Here is a 23,888-nt window from a genome sequence, read left to right on the forward strand (position 1 = left end):
ATCATTGATGTTTCTCTCTCTCCCTCTCCGTTCCTCTCTGAAATCAATAAAAAATATATATATATTTAAAAAAAGGTGTGTGTGTGAGGGACAGGGGGGACTGGAGGGACTTGATTCTTTAAGTTTCTGGGAGTTTGTTGTGATTTACTTTATCATTCTAAATTAATATTTACTTTTGTACCTAATTTTGTGTTTTGTATTTTTGATTCCTTTTTCTTAGAGGGTCCCACAATTTATTTAAGTTTCAGCCCCAAAATACATGGATCCACTCCTGCCCACACTTTAGGTACCATCACCTGGTACTACTCTGAGGTGCCCCCCTCAGAGCCCACTCCGGTGGCTGGAGCTGCAGATGACTTTTCCACCCCTGCCCTTCTGTGCTTCCTGTAGAGCTCTCCTCAGCACTGCAAGGGTCAAGGAAGGGCCAGCTGTTTGAACCTCTGCCAAAAGACAGTGTTTCTCCACATACACTGACAGGGCTCATGAGGAAGAACGACCTGGACTCAGGACCAAAAGTATGCAAGGCATTAGGAGAGAGAAAAGATCAAGAAAATGGGGCCCTTAGAACAGCCCTTAAGCTTCAAGACCAATCTTTTGGCTAATTGTGGGTTGGATTATACAGGCAGTCATGATTTCATTAAATGTGTGTGTTTTTTTTTAACTTATTGATTTGAGAGAGAAACATCAATTTGTTGTTCCACTTATTTATGCATTCATTGGTTGATTCTTGTATGTGTCCTGACTGAGGATTGAGCCCATAGCAATGGTGTATCAGGACAGTGCTCTAACCAACTGAGCTAGCTACCTGGCCAGGGCCTCATTTAATGTCTTTTTCGAGCACCCATTATGTGCCTGTGAGATTGCCCACAACACTGACCTTTACTTGCACCATTTTTCAATGATAACATCTTTCAGAGCACCAACTCTTAGAAGTTCTTGAACCACAACCCTTTAATCAGCTGTATGGATTTTACAGGAGCTGGTTTAAGAAAGTCAAAGAAACATCTATATTCTGTATGATCTTTTTTTTTTTGTAACAGTGTTCATTTTATATAAGCTTTACTTGCCCACAGTAGTTCTGAACACAAGAGAGGAGGGTTGACCCATTGCAAAGAAGATCAAGAATAATGGAGCCTCAGAAAGAAAACCTAATGGCAAGTGTGAAGAATGTACCCAGCAGGAAACCAGAGTGAGGGCCTTTGGAGGAGGGGCAAATACAATTTATAAAGCTTTAGAGAGACTCAAGTCAGCCTCTCCAGTGTTTGGCTTCAAGTGTCAGAATAGGTTTTATAGGTCAACAGGGTTCTAATGATTATCCAGGCTTTCCCCCCTTCAATGGGGAAGGCCCCAGTTTTATGGAATTACCTGCCCAGTCAGCAGGCTGGGTGTTAGAATTCGGAGCAGACTGCCCCCCATCCCTAAAAGCAGCAGGCGGCAAAATAGGTCCGGAAATTCCTGAGCATTGAGAAGCCAGCACTAATGCAATTACCTGAAATAAAAGAAGGGGTCAGATAGGAAGGGGCAAAGGTTTTTCCTTTTAAAGTAAAGAGCCAGGTAAACAAAACCAGCTGCTACTGGAGCCAAGGAACTCTCCTCATTAAATTTTTAAGAGGCTAATGATATAAGTGGCTAATTGTAGTACAATGCTGAAGACTGAATCTAGGGTCCTGGAGAAGGGGGAGGGGAACCAGGGTTAAAACCTGGCTACAGACACAGAAAAGAGATGAGACCTGCCTCTGGCAGAGGCTCCCTAAATGAACAGAATGGAATTAGAGGAAGAGGAAGATGATTTGATGCGGGAGTCTCTAATGTTTCTGTCAGTATCCCAATGAGATGGGCTTGGGAGTCTAGTTGGGGACAGTTTTAAGTTTATATGCTCATAGGATAGCATCTGGAATAAGTTTTTTTAATAACTAATTATAGGAAATTTTATGTGTTCACTATGAAAAGGTATACAGCAAAATATTAACAATGGATCTCTCTAGGTGTTGGGCTTATCAGTGGTTTTTCATTATTATATTTTAATGTTGTTTGTGTATATTTTCGAACTTGTCTATAATGAACCTTATTTCTTTTGCAATAAACAAATACAGGGCAAACTTTACTTAAGATGAAAGGTATTAAACTGGAAATAAAATTTAAAACTGAGGGCAAGAGAGTTGGTAAGTGGTTCCATTTACTTTGTGTATTCTGCCATCTTTGCTACCTCCCCAGATGTGTGCTTGATGTGAACTGCTAATCTACAGGCCAGCAGAAGAAGGGGAGATGGTTGCTGGTATTGAGTGAGACAGACTATTTGTCCACACAGAAAGGTTTCAACCTCATTGAATTTGGAATACTTCACAGAGAGGTTGTTTCCGTACAGTCTCTCTTGGCTTCAACTTTAGTTGAACAGCTCAGTCACTGTGGAGGGAACCTCAGAGATGCTGAAATTTCAAGATGTCTTGTAGGAGGAGTATGACTTGCCTAAAAGTATCAGTCTTAGTATTTCTAGAACCAACCGTTGTGCCAGGGTTTATGTAGAAGATGTCAAAGTACCTCTAATTGATGGATTTCCTTTCTCTCTCCCTTCTTTCCTTCCCTCTATTCTTCCTTTCCTCTCTGATTTATTTAGTCTTCTGACACCTTTGTAGCCATTACTAAATTAATTAACTCTTGTAGAGAGACTGAGTGGTAGCTAAGAGTTATATTTATCATCATAGTGAGAAAAGCAGAGAAAACAGAGAGAGTTGCCCCCAGGTCACTGGATAGTCAGTTGGAATTCAGTTCTGCTTTTACCTAGTCTTATTGAGAAATCACCATCTTCATCATTTTTAATAATTAATTCTACCAAATTGTTACCACAGGTTATCCCACCTCCTTCATATCCAAATATAAATTATATCCTGGGCCCATTACTACAGGTAGCCACTATCAGTGAACCAAAGCTCTGTAACAGGCAGGGATTTTTAAATAACCAATGATTATTGACATTGAATGCTTTGTTAGCAGTTTCTAAGGGGTTAAGTACAACAAGCTAAATGTTCAAGTGTTCCCAAAAAAGGGCTTAGGTATTTATCAGATTCATACATATGGTTAAATTATCCCCTCTTAAAAGTGATATTAAATTCTGGGAGACCAAAGTTCCTGTTTCCACAGTACATTATAAATGTGGGTTTAAGGTTGCAAATGAAAGTTGCTGAAACTTCTCAGCATACTATGGGGCTTCCTCTGACATCCAAATGTGAATTTGATTCAGACTGAGGTTATTAAAAAGACACCATGTTGGTCAGGTTGGGGATGGAAGGTATTCTTAGCGGGGTCAAAGGTAGAGGCAATGTCCAGGGTCATATTTGAGAAGCATTTTAGAGGGTGACTTACATCTCTGTTAACTTATTTTGTTCTCTTGAAGAGCTCACCTACATCCATGGCTCCATTTATTACTTATAAACTGAAAAAGACACCCAGGTCATCATCACCTGTCATAACTCTTCTCTGTACCTCCTCTTTATTTCCCCAACTACCTGTTGCATATTCCCTCTTTGATATTCTCTGCATCCTTGATAGTTCAAACAGCATTGTTCATCTCCTTTGACAAACCTAAAACCTAGTCTGACTGGCCTGCATGTCCTTGACAGCAATATTCTCCAAAATATTCTCTCTCATAAGCTCGTGGTCATCACTGGCTCCCTTCCTCTTTTTCTTACACTCCACAGAAGTTTTATTTTATTAGTTCTTCCTTACAGGCTCTCACTTTTACATCTTTCCGTGAACTCCCTTACTTAGACCCAAATCCCTTCTTACCTGCACTGTTGAGATAAGATAACCTTGTCACACGCATTTCCTGCTTGGAGCTCTCCCCTGCTCCAATATAATTCACAGCCCCAGAAAAGCCTGAGATCAACTCAGAATGATTGAATCCAGCTTGTTAGGTTAAATGTGGGGCCAACAACAGGCTCTAAAAAGTTTAAGTCAAAGTTTTTATGGGCATTCTCCCCCTACATGTTAAATGAAGGAGGAATTGGACTATTTCTTGGGTCTAAGAAAATAGCTATTGAGTGAACAATAACAGGAAGCATATTTTAGACCCATGTTAGAAGAGCCTTTCATGGATTCAAGCTGTAGTATGGTGGAACAGTACTCATAGCTTATGAAAGTGGGTTCCCTGTCCTACATAATCACTTTTCAGGGATGATGTAGCAAGCTAACACGCTTCAGACCACATGACCATAAAGGTCTTTTCAAGCTCCATAGTTTTACAACACTCCATCCCTCCCTCTGCCTCCCACCTACTGGGATTGTCTGTTCTTGCTGCTCCATACTTCCCCCATTCCAAATCCTACAGTGAATGAACATGCTCTCCTTCCCCAGACAGATGCTCCCCTGCTCACCCCATCCCATGGTGTTACAGTCTAGCTTACTGCCCCCTTGGCTCTTAAGTAACCTGGAGGCTAGATTTGCATATTGAGTTCCTTTTATGTGCTAGATTCTGTGCCCAGCATTTTGATTTCTGATTTGATGGATACAGTAGCCCTGTAAAAATACTATAGTTTCTTGTTAAAACAATTTTAAAGAAGGGGAAACACAATAATCATATAAGTAATAAGTTGCAAAGCTGGGATTGAACTAAGGTTTTCTAACTCCAAGTTCTGTGTACTTGAGAAAAGAAACAAAAGGAAGGAGGGGAAGAGTGAAGAGCCCCTCAACCCTGGACTGGACCATGGGTTGTGTGGAATAGGAGGGTGTACATTGAAAAAGTACATCTGGCATTTTTTATCTCAATAAGTATTTAATTGTATGTGTTGCCAGCAACATTTATAAACTTTGATGTTTAAAATAGATACTAGAGCTAACAAAGAGAAAAGAGGAAACTATAATATATTTGATTAAAACATAAAAGAATATTTATTACAGTGCATTTTATCATATGCCTAGTCATCATGTAAAAAGCAACAACTATTCATGTTCTTCAGTATGTGTTAGATTAAAATTGCATGAATTATTTTTAATTTTAATACTATATTTTAATATGCCTGGCTTTCATGTCATATGCTGTGTAATCACAACTTTTTTAAAAAATCAAGGGTGCTAATAGTGAAGTACTAATAGGAGGTAATGGACATGCCTAGCACTCTGTGTTGCACATTATAAATGTTTATTGGACTTGAGCATCTGTACCAGGAATGAGGTGAAAGGTCATGTCATTGTTTTGTTTTATTCCCTAAAATAAGTAACCACAAAAATTTTCAAAAGCATGTACCCTATGATACAATTCTACTTTTAGAATTCTATACTCACACTAATTTAATCAGTCCCATATTGTTTATAACCCCATCTTTGTGAGCTGAAAATTAGAGAAATTAGAAGAAAAAAAAATAAAACCTAAGAGTTGTTGAGTTCCTACTGTGTGCAGACACTATAGGTTTATGTACTTAATTTTCAGTTAATACTGAGAAGTAGATATGTTCCCTCTCTTTTAAGAATAAGAAAACTAAGGCTGATAGAGGCCAACTGTCTTGTGCAAGATCACTTAGATAGGAAATACCTGATTTGGAATCTGAACTCGGATATCTCTGGCTCCCAAACCCATACTCTTTCCAACATACCAATGTTGGATTCTGTGGAAATGTCTGAGGTAGTGAAGGGGGCTGAATGGGTGGAGTTCATCTCCCACCTTCACTTCAACCAGAGCACCTGCTTTATAATTAAAGAAAGAATTAACCATTCTACTACATCATACATTGGTATGGGAATTTATAATTAAAGAATTTTCACATAGTTCAATAATGTGTACTGATAGGTTGATGTCTCATTTAAAATGAAATAGTCTCTCATTAGCCATCAGCCAAGAAGACCTGAGTGGGTTGGAAAAGGCACCCGAGAGTCATAAGCATTGATTTAAATGGATTTAATTTTGAATTTTGCAAAGAGAGGGGTGGGGAGGTTTGAGATAATGAAAGTCACTTAATCCTGGGCCAGTCTCAGCTTCGACTTTGAATAAGAATTCACAAAGAGCGTACTCACAAAGCTGGATGCAACTGTTGGAGTCAAATGTTCACAGTGTAGTATCAGCACAACTTGATGTTTCACTGAAGCTACCTGACAAAACCTGGACACACCCATGAGTGCCTTCTCATTATTTTAAGAGAGGGCTCCTGGACTTTAATCTATCTGACTCATTTATTTGTTTGTTTATTCATTCATTCACTATTCATTTACTTTGAAGATAGTAAGAGAAGGTTGACCACAAGAAATTTTGTCCAGGGAGGTGAACTGGAGATGAAACCTTGAAGACTCACTCACTACACTAAATCACATTATTGTGGCTGGTGTTTGTTTTCTTATTTATAAGTGGGGAAACCTATAAAAATATTTGAGTATTCTTTCAAACCTCACATACTTTTATTACTTTAAGGTATGGGTAGGGATGATATGGAATGAGTGTTAAATTACATTCCCTAGTGGGGGGAATGTAACCTTTTCTCCATTACCCTTTTCTCCATTTCTCCATTCTCCATTGTTTTATGGATTCCTGTCTATTTCTATAGAGTAAGCAATGAAGTTTCTTGTGACAAAGGTTGAAAAAAATCACATTATTAGCCCACAAATGGAGATGAAAGGAGACTAGACTTTGGGTGGTAAACACACAATGCAATATACAGATGATATATTATAGAATTGTACACTCAAAGCCTATAAAATTGTATTAACCAATGACACCCCAATGAATTTAATACAATCTAAAAAGAAGAAAAAGTAAAAAGTGTATTATTTATTTGAAAAGTATCCAGGATCAAACTTTTTAGGATATAAGAACCCAAGTGGCCGAAACCGGTTTGGCTCAGTGGATAGAGCGTCGGCCTGGGGACTGAAGGGTCCCAGGTTCGATTCCGGTCAAGGGCATGTACCTGGGTTGCGGGCACATCCCCAGTAGGAGATGTGCAGGAGGCAGCTGGTCGATGTTTCTCTCTCATCGATGTTTCTAACTCTCTATCTCTCTCCCTTCCTCTCTGTAAAAAATCAATAAAATATATTAAAAAAAAAATAAAGAACCCAAGTGAACCCTGGACGGTTTCTTCAGGCAACAGACACCTCTGACTAGAGAAGTGTATGTAGTCTTCTGCTCAAGATTTTATCTGATTCTTATTTTATTTTTATTCCAGTTGCTACATTGATGGCCGAGTTGTCAAGGTGATGGACTTCCTGAAAACTCGCCTGTTAGATACACTCTCTGACCAGATTAGGAAAATTCAGAAAGTGAGTAAAAGTCCCCTGGGAAGAAGAGGAATCAGTTTGGGGATGAGGCAAGGAAAAGGTCAATGGGGCCCAACTGAATGGCAGCACTGTGGGAATCAGAGTAGAAAAATAGTTAGTCCGGGTTTGCATGGTCCAGAGCCCCCCCTCACAGTTGACGATTGTTTATTGTTTTTCAAATGGAGAAGGGTTTGAATGTGATATACCAAGGTTCAATAACAAATATTTTGTAATAGTTTGCTTCTAAATTGTGAGTTTCTTAAGGATAGGTTTACTTTATATTCTTTTTTAAATGCAACAAATATTTTGTAATAGTTTGCTTCTAAATTGTGAGTTTCTTAAGGATAGGTTTACTTTATATTCTTTTTTAAATGCAGGGGTTTATTTGGTGTTAGGTAAAGAAGAGGATGATTACATTTATTAAGTGAAATTTTGATCTGGGGAACTGGCAATTTTGAGCCATATTTACACTATTTCTAAATGTCTTAAAACCAGCCAAGTACCATCTTACTTTTGTAGAGATGTGAGGAAAGCCATATTATATTCAGCAATGGCATGTAGGTCCTATTAACAAGACACCTTTGGTCAATAGTTCTCCAACTTGAGTACAGTTAAATCACCAGAGCCTGCTCAGGAAGTTATTCTGACCTAGTATGTGTGGAGTGGATCCCAGACATCTCTATATTTAATAGTTTTCCATTAAGTGATTTTACCCAATGCAGATCACATTTTGAAATACACTGGATTAGTTAATTCTGAACCATGGAGATCTTATGTCTACAATTTCCACCTGTCTCTACAAAATGGTGATTTCACATCTTTTGTTGCCTAGTGGGGTCCTTTTCCAGGGAATGGGGACCTTTTGAACCCTTAACTATCTCTTGATTAAACAAATCTTTGCAGAATAAAGCAACAGATAGGCCCCCATTAATATGGGATGAATAAATAAGTGAATGTACAAGTGAATGAAATGGTTCGTGTATCAAATTAGCTGTGGAATAAAATCCTATGTAGAACAATTGTAGAAAAGTACTTTTGATTCACTAAAGTGGAAGTCTGTACCCTTTTTTGCATTCATACTAATGTCATACATAGAATTACAAATATCATTTTGAGTCTCCTTGTTATCAAAGACTGGGAAGCCTCAGGACTTCTGGACTTTTGCACCCAAGTCTGATCTGTCTCAGGATCAGGTGCATTGCCCAGCACTTATCTGTCACTGCCTTCTACTAGGCAAAGCCTAGGAGAAATAAATGACTTGAAATATCTCTGTCAGTGTTTGGCATTCATTTAGTTTTTAATATTGAAATATTTAACATTTGCTGAGCACTTAGCAAGTACCAGGCAAAGTACCAGGTGCTGGAATACAAAATGGAATAAGGCATGGTGTCCACCCTTGAGGAATTCACACTTCTAAGGTTTAATCCTTACTTTAAGCAGGTTTAGAAACATATTACTCAATATGTACAGTGTCAACCTATTCTTTCTTTTTTTTTAAGGATTTCATTCCCAGGGTAGCCTTTCTTCCCCTAGCATATCGCAGGTCATGTGGTTTAGACCCCCTCACCTTTCATATCGATAGTCATGACCTCCTCTGACCTTTGCTCCTCTGGCTTTTGCTTTGGCCCTGCTGAAGACATGGTTGGATTTTTTCCATGGTGGGACGGTGGGAGATGGGACATTGGAAACCCAAGAAGAGAACCTGCATCACAAATAAACTTTGCCACACCACAATCTCTGGTGCATAGATCCTTAGAATGCTTTCCTTGCAATCCTGTGGAAGAGCCTAATTTCCACCAACAACATTTGTCTTTGCTCAAGTCAAAATATAAATGGAAAGCCCCACATGAATCTGACCCCTGGAGCTTTGAACATAACAACCCAGCTGATAGTACAATGTCAACCTTTTGAATACTACAGTTTTCTAAGCATATTGTGCTTATGTGGAGGGGGAAATTTTATCTCATTTATTTGTTCTTCCATTCAATAGATATTTATTGAGTGCTTACTGTGTTCCAGGCACTATTCCAAGTGTTTGTATTACAGCAGTGTACAGGATAGATAACTCCCTGTATTTTTTACTTCTTGGTTTTGACCTGATCACAGTGGAAGTAAAATGATTCAGTGGTATCATGGTATTGACTGTGAAGGTTTTAGCTGTGCCCATATAATTTTTAAAGTAGAACAAAAGCTCTAAGTCAGAACTAAGACAAAGGTGTTGGAATTAGGTTCTTTCCTTTCTCCTCACAACCCATTACTCTCCACCACTGCATACTCCTTAACCATCATGGAATGTTCAAAGACTGAAATTAATAAGCTAAGTTCACCTCCTGATTTGTGAAGGCAAGGCCAGAGAAACTTAAGGAAAAAGGCTCAAACTGCACATTTGAGATTCAGACCTTTGAAAACATGTCTGATGGACTTGGGCAAAGTACAGTGTCAGAAAGAAATAGTGGAGCCTCTAAGACAGTGGTTCTCAACCTTCTGGCCCTTTAAATACAGTTCCTCATGTTGTGACCCCCAACCATAAAATTATTTTCATTGCTACTTCATAACTGTAATTTTGCTACTGTTATGAATCGTAATGTAAATATCTGATATGCAGGATGGTCTTAGGCGACCCCTGTGAAAGGGTCGTTCGACCCCCAAAGGGGTCGCGACCCACAGGTTGAGAACCGCTGCTCTAAGAGAAATGACCTACATGCAGAAGAGATGGCTTGTCTTTGCTGCACGATGCCTGAAGCTTCCACTGGATGACTCAAAGGCTGGGATGACTCAAAGGCTCTCAACAAGAAGCATCAGAAGGGCTTGTTGACTCCTGGGTGTGGCAGTTAGTTGATGCCAGCTACTGACCAGCACCTTTGTGGGACTCATAACAGGAATACCTTCATATGAACTCTTGATGTAGTGGCTTTCTCCCAAGGTTCTAAAGTCCAATAGATGCCCAGGAGAGAGCCAGGTGGAAATGGCATCACCTTTTCTAATCTACCCTGAGAAGTCACCAAGACTGATGGAAATTCAAGGGCAAAGGAAATAAACTCCTCTTGATGGGGGAGTGGCAAGATTCTGGAAGAGCATCTAGGACCAGAAATATTTTTGCAGTTATTTTTTGAAAATACTGTCAGCCAAAGTTCCATCTTCCCTGTTTCATTTAGTAGCCTTCAGTCATTTCCCTCATTAGTTTTCTTCTTCCAACTCTCTCTTACAAAACTCCTGTAGATATTGCCTTAAATGGGTATCTGCTGGGGGTGCGACTGGATCGCAGATTCTCTGAGACTTGACGCACAGGACAGACTCTTCATTGGCTCCAATGTCAGGGCCTTCAGGATGAGTCTCTCTCAGCAAAGCCCAGGATGTGCTAGATACTTCCCTGCCCTGGGGAGATGAGAGCTGGGAGAAGATCAGAGAAGAGAAACCAAGCTTTGCCAGTTGAAATGTTGCTTTTCAGTTCCTGAATTCCCCTGTTGGGTAGGAAGGGGTATGGGAAGTTAGAGTTCAAAGTGAAGACTGGGGCAGAGTGGCCAACTTCTTTCTTGTAAGCCCCAAAACCAGTTCAGAGATGAGCCAAATAGGATTTTAATATGTATCTACCTGAAGCCCTCACCCAAAAGCTATGAATGATATCTTTGTGTGTTTTTCTGTACTTTGGGAACTTCAGAGAAGTCCTAATAACACCTCCCCCCACGCTGATATCCCCAGGCCCACAGTGATAGAGAAGGGCATATTTCTGACTAAAACACAAAGTGGAATTGGTTAGGTAAATCAGTGGTGAAGCTGTTTGAATAAGAGGTAGGATACAGGATTTGAAGTCTGGTGGCTTGGGTTGGAGGTTAGGCTTAGTTGTGTGACTTCGGGATGTTAACTTAATTTCTCTGATTCTGTTTCTTTAAGAGCACTATCTTCTTTCCCTCTCAGGAAGGTTAGGAAGGTCATGTGAAGTCCTGTTCTGTTAATTGCTATTGAAAGCTAGTTCTTAATGCTATTACTATTGTGGTTTTAGTTACTGCAGTTATTTTTAATAATTTATGTAACTGGAGAAGCTTCATGCTACCTTTATCCTCAACTTGTTTTTTGTTTTGCTTTTTTCCCTCTTTCCTCTTTCTTTGAACCCTGGAGAATATGATAGGTGATATTTTTGGCACCTGAAAGACAGTAACTCAATTGCTGAAAACAGCTGTGGTTTCCAAATTTAGACACCACTTATAAGAATTGTCAGTTTTCTGAGCAGTGGGTGAATTGTTGTGATATGAACATCTGTATGATGCTTTTGAAAGATAAACAGAGACAGTGTTTGGACACCAACTTCTTTGGATGATCCCCACTCTCTCTCCCTTCCATTAGAATGAGGATAATCATCTATCTGTACTTTGGGAGATGAGTCAAGGGACAAGGGTTGAGAATCTAACAATACAGGCAAGAGTCAGATGGGAAAGTGAGAGATGTTTAGGATATAGTACAGATGGTATAATGTGGATAACTGGGCTGACTCCAAAACAATGATATAAGAACCAAGAAGAGCCACTTTGGCTTAAATCATTTGGACTCAATGATTTGTGTCATCTCCTAGAGGAATCAGAGGAGGAAATAATACTTTTTGATATTATTTTCAGCAATTCAATAAGCGCAGGAAGGAGTTGGTGAAATCCCAGTCATAAGGGAAGTATTTCCAAAAGTCTATCCATATGATTGCATTTAAAATACTAAATAAACTAAACAATTGGCTTCCCTAATAGTTTCTTCTTCCTCCCTCCCTCCCTCCCTCCCTCCCTCCCTCCCTCCCTCCCTCCCTCCCTCCCTTCCTTCCTTCCTTCCTTCCTTCCTTCCTTCCTTCCTTCCTTCCTCAGTCCTTTTCTGTCCTTCCCTCAGTCTTACTGAACAGTCTATCCACAGACAAGTGATACGTTCCACCAGCCTCACAGGTAATTTCCTCTCGCTGAGGTAAACTCAGTGCACATTTACCCCGGTGCACATTTAATTTGCACACTACTATCCAATACACTATCTGCATCGCCTATACTTATTAACCATTATTTCATAACCCATATAATATTTATATTCCTAACTGCCCAGGATTAAGAAGGCTTTTAAAGAAGAATACTGGCTCGGCCAGCATGGCTCAGCGGTTGAGCATCAACCTATGAACCAGGAGGTGAAGGTTTGATTCCCGGTCAGGGCACATGCCTGGGTTGTGGGCTCGATCCCCAGTGGAGGGGGGGAGGGGCAGGAGGCAGCAGATCAATGATTTTCTATCATCATTGTTGTTTCTATCTATCTTTCCCTCTCTCTTCCTCTATGAAGTCAATAAAAATATATTTTTTTTTAAAAAAAGAATATTGAATGTTCCTGGTGAAAGAACATTAATTTAATCCCCAAATCAGTTAATATAATTTGGGGTTCGTCTCTTAGAAATCAGGACTGAATGAGAGTTGGAACCACAATATTAGATAATATCTAATGTTACCACAAAATTAGTGGAAGATGACAAGGCCTTTCAGGGAGTTGTTTGCATTCATTCACTGGACTTCATTTATATGTTTCACGTGCACAGGCTTTTGGTCCTGATATGTGCAAGGCATGACAATGTGGAGCTTATGTTGCCCATGGATATTGGAGGAATGGCCCTGGGAACAAATTGCTGTTTGGGCAAGAAGCTTCTTCAGAAGGGAGAGGCAACTTGGAGTGACTTACCAATGTTTACACATGGAAGTGGGGAGATGTACTCAGCGAGAGGAAATTACCTGTGAGGCTGGTGGAACCTATCACTTGTCTGTGGATAGACTGTTCAGTAAGACTGAGGGAAGGACAGAAAAGGACTGGGGAAGGAAGGAAGGAAGGAAGGAAGGAAGGAAGGAAGGAAGGAAGGAAGGGAGGGAGGGAGGGAAGGGAAGGAGGAAGGAAGGAGGGAGGGAGGGAGATTGCTTTATATGCAAGTAGCTGTGCCTAGTCTCTTCCTCCACCAGAATTTACCCTTAAACAAGTCATGGCTTTAGGATTCTGTGAACTTTCTTCTTTATTGTTTTGCATATGCTCATAATTTCCTTGCCTTCCTGGTGACTTTATATTTTCTGTGTATGTCTTATTTTAATTTTATGTTTTTTTTGCAATTACATTCAATTGCTTTTCTGTGGTTTGAGATAATAAGAGCAGAGAATGCAATTTTAAATCCTAAAAATGACGCAGAAGCCACAAATTAAAAATTGATCTAATACCAAAAGAAAATGGGCAAAATGTAGCACTCCGGAACAGGGAGATGATAAAAAGAAATTATACAGAAAAAAAATTAATGAAACTGACAGAAAGTGCATTAGACAGAAGAAATAAATCAAGAGAATGTGTTGAGAATGGCTGAGCTCAGAATAGCTCGGCTTGTCTAACTTAAGGACATATTAAATATGGAAGCAGTTTAGTCAGTAGAAGCCTCTAGGTCTCCTCAAACAGGAAAATTCAACTAGAAAGTGGACAGAGTCCTAAACTGCAACTATAAGTATTTGATATTTGTTGTTATGGTTTTGAGGCTGTTAATTTTCTTCTCTGAAATTTGGCGTTTTCATCAGCAAAATACTATCTCAAGTGATTTCATTATCTCATTTATTTCACAAGTATTTAATAAATGTTCTATAGGGTATGCAAAAAAGGAAAAAATGCTTGTAGTATAGGAAGGAAAACAAATAGGCAAACAGAAAATTATAACTCGGTATAATTAGGTCAAGGTCAGAGACAGGTTCAAAGAACTTTGGGGCCCAAAGGAGAAAAGTAATTTTCTGAAGGTTTGAATAAAGTTTCACACAGGAGATAACATGGATTAACCCACGAAAAAAAAATCAGATAATCTGGGTGAGGAATGGATATGGGGAGAAGGTGATCAGTGAACACCTAAAATAAGATTGTGTAGTTGGAAATGATGAGTCCATTTTGTGTAGTAAACCAGAGGTGTTGTGGTGAGGGAGGGCAGAAGAGGTCACTAAGGAGTTTATGAAGTATCTTAGGTACCAAGTTAATTAAAGCAGTTGGCATCAGATTCCAATGGCTCAGTGGTTCTCACAGTTATTTCACGATGTCTAACATACTCCCATGGACAAATACATACAATAGACCAGGGGTCCTCAAACTACGGCCCGCGGGCCACATGCAAATACAAATATTGTATTTGTTCCCGTTTTGTTTTTTTACTTCAAAATAAGATACGTGCAGTGTGCATAGGAATTTGTTCATAGTTTTTTTTTTAAACTATAGTCCGGCCCTCCAACGGTCTGAGGGACAGTGAACTGGCCCCCTGTCTAAAAAGTTTGAGGACCCCTGCAATAGACCATAGGTTGTGTGCAGTTAATGGCTCTGTAGTTTTTCTCCCAGTTAAGGAATCATTTCATAATTCTGGTAAATGAAAAGAATGTTACTGTGACAACTTAGAATTCTTTTTTTTTTTTTTGGTAAATCATTCCCCAGATCACTGCTCTCAAATTCATTACAAAAAAGTTACTCTCAGTACATCTCCTAACTAATTACACAGACCTCTGTGATCACACACAGCAGTGTGGAGGTGGACTTGTCAGGAGGACTGAGGAAGAAATGGTAAGATCTAGCACTCAGAACAGGGCAGTGAGGAAGGAGAGGACAGAATGGAATGATCCCTTCCTCTTCTAATAGGAGGTAGCTTACAGTAAAAAATACACAAGAAGAATATAAAGAAACATCGGAACATTACTGAACTCTAACCAGAACCTCTTGTAAATATAATATGGAACAAAGAGGCAGAGGCACCCCCAAGAGGAGCTCTGTGCATAGGTAAGGTTTAAGAAGCTTCCTGAAGCTTTGAACCGATGATACAGGAGATAAGTTCTGGTTTCTTAAAGGGCTACTGCTCTTCCTGATGTCCTGGGGAAGGTTGATTTCTGAGTAGATGAGAGGCTGGAATTAATGGACTCCAGCTTCTTTTGGAGGGTGGGCCTCCTGCCAGGGCTGATTAGCCAGCTGGCCTGTCCACTGCTCCTGTTTTATTGCTTCCTTTCTCATTAAGGAAGGTGTTGGGTTTGGATAACCATAAACAACATGTCTGCTGCTACAAGGCTACCATCTCTTGCACAGTCAGTGGCTGAGACCAGGCTCTCAGGAGTCATTTTTTAAAAAAGACTTAGGTCACAGTTTTTGAGAAACAGGAAAAGGAAGTCCAGGTTTGAAACTATGCCACGTAAATGGTTATTTTTTTATTTTTACTGTTTTTCCTTTAAAAAAAAAATTTCAAAGTGGTTGAGAAAATAAAACTTTTTAAAAATCGGTGCTGTTTTCCTAAACTCTTCTTTCTTTCTCACCTCACTTCCTTCAGCATAGCCACACGAATAGTCCTGAGGCCTTCAAACCCGAAATATGAGGGCAGAGAACTGGGTTTCCCTTTACCCTGCCCCCAATCAAGCCCAAGGATTCTGATCAGCAACTAGTCACTTGTGAGCTGTTCTGTGGGTGCCTCAAAACTCCCTTGTCTACATGGGCCCAATGGCTGAAGCCTATTTAGAACAAAGAGCTTCTGAAAGGGAGCGAACCACTTCGCTCCTCCACCTTCACATCAGCAATCTCAGCATTTGTACTTCCCCCTCCCCAGTCAGTGTGTTTCTTAAAATAACCTTCATTGGCACATCATTTCTCACCAGGAACATACCTTTGTTTATTCCAGTCCTGCAATTTTCTCTCTTCCAGCACAGGGAGAATCATATTTACGCAGAAAACCGCAGTGTTGAACTAGAGCCCTCCGTTTCTTAGAGTTTCACTTTCTAAGGGAATTTTGCAGGTGGTTCCATTTGGTTTTCCTAATTTTTTTCGTTCCTAGTCTGCCCTTACCGATTTCCTCCCTAATCCCAACCAGCACCCAGCCTCAGTACCTCCCTACCACCTCACCACAATGGTCTTCTCTGCTCATGATAGTCATACAGTTCATCAAGCTTCTCACCATGTTCCAAATGGTAAATGCTCAGAAAATCCTTGTTGATCTGTACCAACTACTCCCAGAACCTTTAATATGAATACTTTCAAGGAATCTCTTTTCCACAAAACATTTCATATAACTTGTTTAGATTTTGTATCAAAGTTCTACCTCACTGTGTATTTTTTGTTCATGTGGCTTCTCTAGAAAAAGACAAGAATTGCTTCTGTGTTGAGAGTGGATAAATGAATTACTCTGAATGGGAATTATGTTAATGTAAATGATCCCTGTGCATTTTAAATTTTAAATGGACCTCTCTTTGCTACTTAGCATACATCTGGCCCATTATCTACCATGAAAAGCATTGTGTCCAAAAGAAAAGTAATCAGCTTTAATGTTAGATTAATCCAAACATAATCCTATGTACTTTGGACAAGAAGAGTGATCTAGGTAATTTTGATTTATGCTTTAAGAGCTTACCATATACCAGGCACTTTTCCAAATGCTTTATAATTATTAGGTAATTTAAATATAAAAAAGGCACATATACCATTTTATTGGGATATAATTCACATACCATAAGAGTCACCCTTTAAAAGTGTGCAATTAGTGACTTTTAATATATTCACAGAATTGTAAAACCATCACCACTGTTTAATTTTAGAACATGTTCATCATCCCCCAAAGAAACCCCATACCTATTTGTAGTCACTCCCCACATCCTCTCCTCTTCTCCCTCTCCTTCTCCAACCCTAAAAACCACTAATTTGCTTTATGTCTCTATGGACTTGTCTATTCTGGGTATTTCATATAAATGGATCATATAATATGTGGCCTTTTGTGTTTGGATTCTTTTAGTTTAATGGTTTCAAGATTCATCATACTGTAATATTTACCTTTTTGTTTTGTTTTGTTTAACCAAACCCCTTTTCTCTAATTGTCTCATTTCAATATCTGTCTTTGAGCAAAATTAAATCCTGAATATCCTAGAAGTCAAAGACAAAAAGAAAAACACCGTTATTTGACTCAGTTTTAGTTAGTCACAAAAGAAGTACAAAGTTTATCAAGAGCACAGGTATTTTTCTAGCACAGGTATTTTTAAGGGGAATCATTGTAATCCTTTAGTGTCATTATATGGCTCTATCTTTTGATCATTTAAGGTGTTTTCCTTGCTTTCTTAGTTATAAAGTGTTGCCCTGGCTACATGGGTTCGGCACTTCGAGTCATTTGAGAAGGGGAGGAGAACTGTCTGTGACATCCTCAATAACTCTTCTTTTTTTTTTTTTGGTGCAAGGGGGATTCTTATTTAATCTTTAACAGCATTCTAATTTGATCTCCACTATTAATTCCCAGGGTTTTTCTTCCATTTTTTTATTGCTATCTTACTTTCATCTGAAATTTTTGAAGTATTTTTACAACTTTATTCCTTAAAGGGTCAAGCACTTTGCCATCTCTGATTTGAAAATAGGTCTCAAATAATATAAATTATCTAGTAGGTGGCAGGAGGGGGGATGGAAAGGCAGAGAACTGTACCGAGGAAGAGATTTTTAAAAAATAAATCTCTTTGCTGATGTCTGCCCATGAGTTTGAAAAGAGGAAAGTTCTGACATACATGTAACTCTCTCTCTCTCTCTCTCTCTCTCTCTCTCTCTCTCTCTCTATATATATATATATATATATATATATGCAAAGAATTAATTAAAATCTTATACCTGAACTATAGCAAACTATTATCATCAGTTCATGCAAAGACCTGCTTTAATTTTCACCTTCATTTCTAATCCTCACTCACGTGCACCTCCCTCAAATGCATGACTTCCTTATGTGTTTGATATATGTCTTTAAGAGACATGTATCTTTATATACTGTTTAGTGTTATTGGGTGTGAATGGTAATTATATAAATAATATTGGTCCATAAATATTATATTGTTGCTATTTTTTTAACTTACCACTAACCCTTTAAAACCTGTTCATATTGCTGGATTTACATTGAATTTATTGCTCTAACTTGTGCATAATATTTTATGATATATATCCACCACATTTTATTTTCCTGTTCCTCTAGCAACAGACATCTGCCACAAACATAGTGAACATTCTCATACTTGTCTCCTTAGAGACCTAAGGGAAAATAGAGTTGGTCTAAATGTACAGGAGAGTAATTGGTGGGCCATAGGACCTTACTAAATGCACTATCATTTATCCAGTGCCTCTTGTGCATAACCAGCATCTTCTCAGCCCCACCTCCTGCTCTGGTTATCTCTGCAGAGATCAGAGATAGGCAGGTGCACAGGCTGCAACCAGTGTAGTGCTGGTATGGTGCAGTAGAGCCTCACTCCTCAATGAAATGGGGTAATGGCGGGTGGGGATAAATAGTCACAAGGCTACTCTTGATCTTTGGAGGATAAGAGCCAAAGGACAGTTCTGAGACACAGCTCTTACCAAGATCCCTGTGGGATTGAGTACAAGTTGCCAGCACTGGTTGCCAATTTGAAAATGCTTCCTTGTACTGGTCTCCCCTTCCTCCCTATTTCAGTCCCCCAGTTCCTCATTCCTGCTGATATTACTTCCCAAATGAACCACCTATAGACAAACCTTTGTGTCAGCTCTGCTTTCAGAGGCTAAGCAGTGTACAGCATTATCCCTAAGTACTGCCAGATTGCTTCCCAAAAGATCTGAGCTCTGATTGGGATAGTTTGGCCAATCTCCAACTTGTGGATCAGACACTAGGCCATTTCAAAATGTCAGAGGGCCACCTTTTGACAAAAGGTTTTGCCTTTGCTTAGGAGACTGCTCCTGTGTAGGATCTTTCACCTGTGAGTCAGTGATTTTTCTTTTTATGCTTACTGCAGTTACCTCAAAATGTGGTTCTAATATGTACACATGCCCTGGTAATTGTAAAATACTTCTCCCAGACATTGATCTCTGTGGACTCTCATGATTGATGATTTTTGATGCATGGACAGTGCACTCATCCATGGATTTGCTGTAACAGAGTATTAAGAATATTTGCTTTTCCCCCTAGCTGGCTTTGCTCAGTGGATAGAGTGTTGACCTGCGAACTGAAGGGTCCCAGGTTTGATTCTGATCAAGGGCACATGCTCAGGTTGCTGGCTCGATCCCAAGAAGGGGGTGTGCAGCAGGCAGCCGATCAGTGATTCTCTCATTGATGTTTCTATTTCTCTATCCCTTCCTCTCTTAAATCAATAAAAATGTATTTAAAGACAAAAAGAAAACTTGCTTCTCAGTGCTTGTTAATAAGGATATATCATAGATTTATATCTTCCAGTGAAGGGTGTTGCAGTCAGTTTATGTCCTGGAATTCGCACTTGTTCTCTTGTCACATTGGAGTAATTTAGGGAAAAGTGATCATTTCTTTTGGTGGACATGTGTCAGTATTAATCCGCGTATGTGTGTGTTTTTGTGTGTGTGTGCGTGCGTGTACATGCATGTGTGTGCCAGGTCACTGTATGGGGTGCATTAAAATAAAAAAAGCATAGGTCATTACCACCTGGGAGTAAGGGATTGCAGGAATTTCCTTAAGGGATGTGTGTTTCTTCTCATTGGAGAACAGCTTTTTTTTTTTTTAATATATTTTATTGATTTCTTACAGAGAGGAAGGGAGAGAGATAGAGAGTCAGAAACATCGATGAGAGAGAAACATCGATCAGCCGCCTCCTGCACATCTCCTACTGGGGATGTGCCCGCAACCCAGGTACATGCCCTTGACCGGAATCGAACCCGGGACCTTTCAGTCCGCAGGCCGACGCTCTATCCACTGAGCCAAACCGGTTTCAGCATGGAGAACAGCTTTTAATAATATCACTATTCCTTTCTGCTTTGTTGTGTGAACAGGTGGTTAATACATACACCCCAGGAAAGAAGATTTGGCTTGAAGGTGTGGTAACCACCTCAGCTGGAGGCACAAACAACCTATCAGATTCCTATGCTGCAGGATTCTTGTGAGTAACACTTTCAATTTCACTTCCAGGGACTTTGAGGAAAGAAGGATAGTGAGACTTCCATAGTTGCTCAGTATTCTGCCCTTGAGAGGGAGAGTTCATGTTGAAAATTATTCAGCCATTTATTTGTGAATATGTTTAGCCATTCAATAAAGCAAGATTAGAGACTTCTCTAGATATGAAAATGCCAGGCACAGGCATCAAAACAAGATAGTAGCAACAGTAGTCATAAAAGTAATAAAAAATTTATTTAATGTCTCCAGTGCAAAACATAGTGCTGACATTTTCTCATCTAATTTTCACCATACTCCTGGGAGATGGGTAAGAGTAACACAGGGTTTTTGCCCTCTAGGATCTTAACATTGGAGGAAGGGAGACAAGATAAGTAAAGTCATAAAGATAAGTGCCATCATAATAATAATTTTAACTCTGTTGTGCTTAGTGTGTGCCAACCACTGTCTAAAATGCTTTATATATGGCTAATAATTTAACAGCCAGTGAAGTAGAAACTATTACTTTATAATAAAAGCCTAATATGCAAATTGACCGAATGGCAGAACGACCGGTCGCTATGACATGCACTGACCACCAGGGGGCAGATGCTCAACGCAGGAGCTGCCACCAGCCCGCAGGCCCCAGGCCAGCCAAGGTGGGTGCCAGTGGGCGGCCCCCTGATTGCTCCGCAGGTTGCCCTGCAGATTGGCCCTCATCACCGGCCAGGCCTAAGGACCCTACCCACATGAATTTCATGCACCAGGCCTCTAGTTACTTTATAACAACCCAGTGAGATAAATACTATTATTAGTTAGTAGCAGAGATTGGACTCACACCCAGGCAGCATGCTCCAGTGCCCAGCCTCTTTGCCACTACATCAGACCACCTTTCCCTGAGCCTGTCTACAAAAGAAAAGTAATAGACATGCAAAGGAATCAAGGATTTCTCTGACTGGGAGGATCAGGAAGGGCTTCATGGGAAAAGTAGCATTTGAATGGGACAAAGAGAGATTACTCTAATTTCTGTTGGTGGAGAATGGTGGTGACGGGACGGGGAGCATTCTCAGCTGAAGGAACAGGGGAGGGGAAATGTGTGTGACAAAGGCCTTGGCATCTGAGGGAATGTAGGAAGGCTGAGACTAAGGAGGGAGTTTACCATCAAATCATGAAAGGCCTTGAAGATCAGGCAGATGAAATGAAACCTGTTCCGTATTCAGTGGCAAGCCAGTGAAGGTTTTGGAGGAAAGAGACACCTTCTGACCTATGTTTTAAAACTTTGGCTTTGGCAATAGTACACTAAAGAGTTTGGAGAGGCAAGGGATGGGAAAATGAACTTGAAGGTTATTGAAGTTTTCTGGAGAACAATTTAAGCCAGAAGAATAAGGACCTCTGACTGGCCTGCCAGTGTTACATAGCAGGGACAAATCCCTCAGGACCACGGGCTAACCTGTCCTGTCTAGTCTTACAGTCCTGGCTTTTGGCTAAGCAAGGTCTTCCTAAGAAGCTTAGTTGACACATTTGTGAAGGAAAAATCAAGTCAGTCAGGTAGGTTTGCCTTTACAGATGGAATCCTGCAAGTGCAGATGAAGATAATGAGTCAATGTAATATACTGTGATATCCTGGGTCTTCCATCTATGTGTCCTCAGCACTTAACACTGAGTGGCACAGAACAGATGAATGACATGGAGTGAATCAGCATTTGATAATGTTGCCGAGAGTCTTCTTTCAAAAATATACTCCCCACCAGGTTTCACTGTGAGCCCGGAGGCCAGGGTAAGAAGCCAGACTAGCAGTCAGTACTACAGGGGACCTCTTGGCATCAGCAGTGGACTAGCTTTTGCTCAGCTGTTGCAAAAGAACTCTGCTGCAGAGCCCAGCAAACAGCCCCAGTGCATTCAGTGTTTTCATGAGCATTCTTCTCTTTAGGGGATGATGTGAAATGAGAAGTACCACAGACCTTGATGGAGGGAGCTGGAGAGAGACCTATCTTTTTAATGAGCATCAGCCAAATATCTCTGCAGTCATTTTGCAGAACACAGATAAACATAGTTGTTTAGATTCTAGTCGTAGTTCAGACACCCATTGCTTAGTTGGCACAGACTGTATGAAAACTAGCTCTTTCTGCTCCTGGTCTTCCTTCTTACCTCTTTATCACACATTTGCTCACAGCTCCACTGGCAGCTATCCAGCATTGTGCCCTTTGAGTTCAGTTCTCTTCAAGGGGCATAAATTGCTTCCTAGAAAAAAAAAATAAAGCATTATAGGAAGTTCCAGAAAGTTAGCAAGAAATAGAAAAAAAGGTATTTTTTTATCCTTTTTCCCCCCCAATATATGGTATAATTGTGAGCTTACTGGTAAACATATCCATGCAATCATGAGTCAGAATTCTTCACTGCCAAGTCTTCAAGGGTACTTTTTCCCATCAGGGCTTTGAGATTCTTTGATGCACTACAATGTACCCTTAGTGTACTACTGTGTCTCCAGCTTCTAGTAGTGTCTGGCACATATTAGATATGCAATACACTTGTGTGGAATGAAAAATACTGGCTGCAGTAGCATCCTTGGTGAAATATTTCAGTCAGCTTACCCCTTTCTCTACTTGAGCATAAAAGGGACACTTAGAACATCATGTATCTCTTCATCTCAGGGCTTATTATTACTGGAAGAAGATGAAGATAACTTCAGTACTAATCATCCACTCTGAAAAGCCAGGGGGAAGCAGGAGTTCTGGCTATAGTCAATTTTGACTGTTGTGGGGATGTGCATATTGGATGTGGGTTTGGAGAAGAGGATGTATATTCTTCCCTTTTGTGTTAGAGTTCCTTCAAAACCTCCCCATATACTAGCAAAAACTCAGATTTACTAGTTAACATTTATTTGCATTTATTTATTAACATTTATATATATATATATAAAATCTATAAAATCTTTGCAGGTGGCTGTGCTAGGCTCTGTAGAGGTCACAAGTAGGAATTTGATACCATCCCTGTAAATGGGTATTTACATACCCAGTGCTTTACAAATGACTTACATAGTCATAGCACTTTTTAAATCTATCCTCTATGTTGAAAATAAGGCCTGGCATTTACAATTGATTAATTAATGTCCTTGAATGAATAATGAATGAACAAGTGGGAACTTTTCACATATAAAAATACTAAAATACGGTCTTGTGTTGACATCCAGATGCTGGTAGATATAGGGTCTCACATATACATGATGACATATTTACTCATCACTCTGTTTCTTCATTCACTCAACAAGGACAGGGCTAGAAAGGAGAATAACACACATGTGTTTTTATAGATAAATACTTGTTAGATGTAGGCCCTGTTGTATTTGCCCTATTTTCACATTGAAAGAACACTGAGTTAGGAGGCGTCCACCCAGAATTCGTGTTATAGTTCTACTACGAGATATTTAGTACTGTGTCTCAAAGGAAAAGCCAAAGCTGTTATCCTGATTTCATAGGGTTGCCAAATTAATAAAAAATAATAAAGGCAAGTAGCTTAGGCGTGATGTTTCAAAAGAATTTTTAATTCCCTGAGTTGCAATGTCCCAATTAAAACAAACAAACCAAAAAAGGTTCTATTATATTATTGTTAAATTTTCTTTTATATTTAAAACTTTTGTTTTTGTGTTTTGTTTTGTATTTGTAACTAATTATCAGTAAATATTTTTTAGCTTTTATGAGAATAACATATAATTGTCAATGTGAAAAATATTTGAAAATATCAATGATATTGATTCATAATATAAAAATTAGCAATGCTCTTCATTTCAGTA

At 39.5% G+C, this 23,888-nt stretch overlaps 1 protein-coding gene across 3 annotated transcripts in view; it reads left to right on the forward strand.

Moving 5' to 3' along the window:
* The window catches only part of HPSE2 (heparanase 2 (inactive)), a 505,349-nt gene that overhangs the window by 373,284 nt on the left and 108,177 nt on the right, over positions 1-23,888 (forward strand). For all 3 annotated transcript variants that reach the window (XM_006089948.3, XM_023754851.1, XM_023754852.1), the window contains 2 exons: positions 7,143-7,236; positions 20,002-20,108. In XM_006089948.3, coding sequence (XP_006090010.1) covers positions 7,143-7,236; positions 20,002-20,108 — 201 coding nt within the window. The remainder of the gene's footprint in view (positions 1-7,142; positions 7,237-20,001; positions 20,109-23,888) is intronic.

This window comes from Myotis lucifugus, unplaced genomic scaffold, assembly GCF_000147115.1.
Source record: "Myotis lucifugus unplaced genomic scaffold, Myoluc2.0 scaffold_66, whole genome shotgun sequence".
In the NCBI taxonomy this organism is placed as follows: Eukaryota; Metazoa; Chordata; class Mammalia; order Chiroptera; family Vespertilionidae; genus Myotis; species Myotis lucifugus.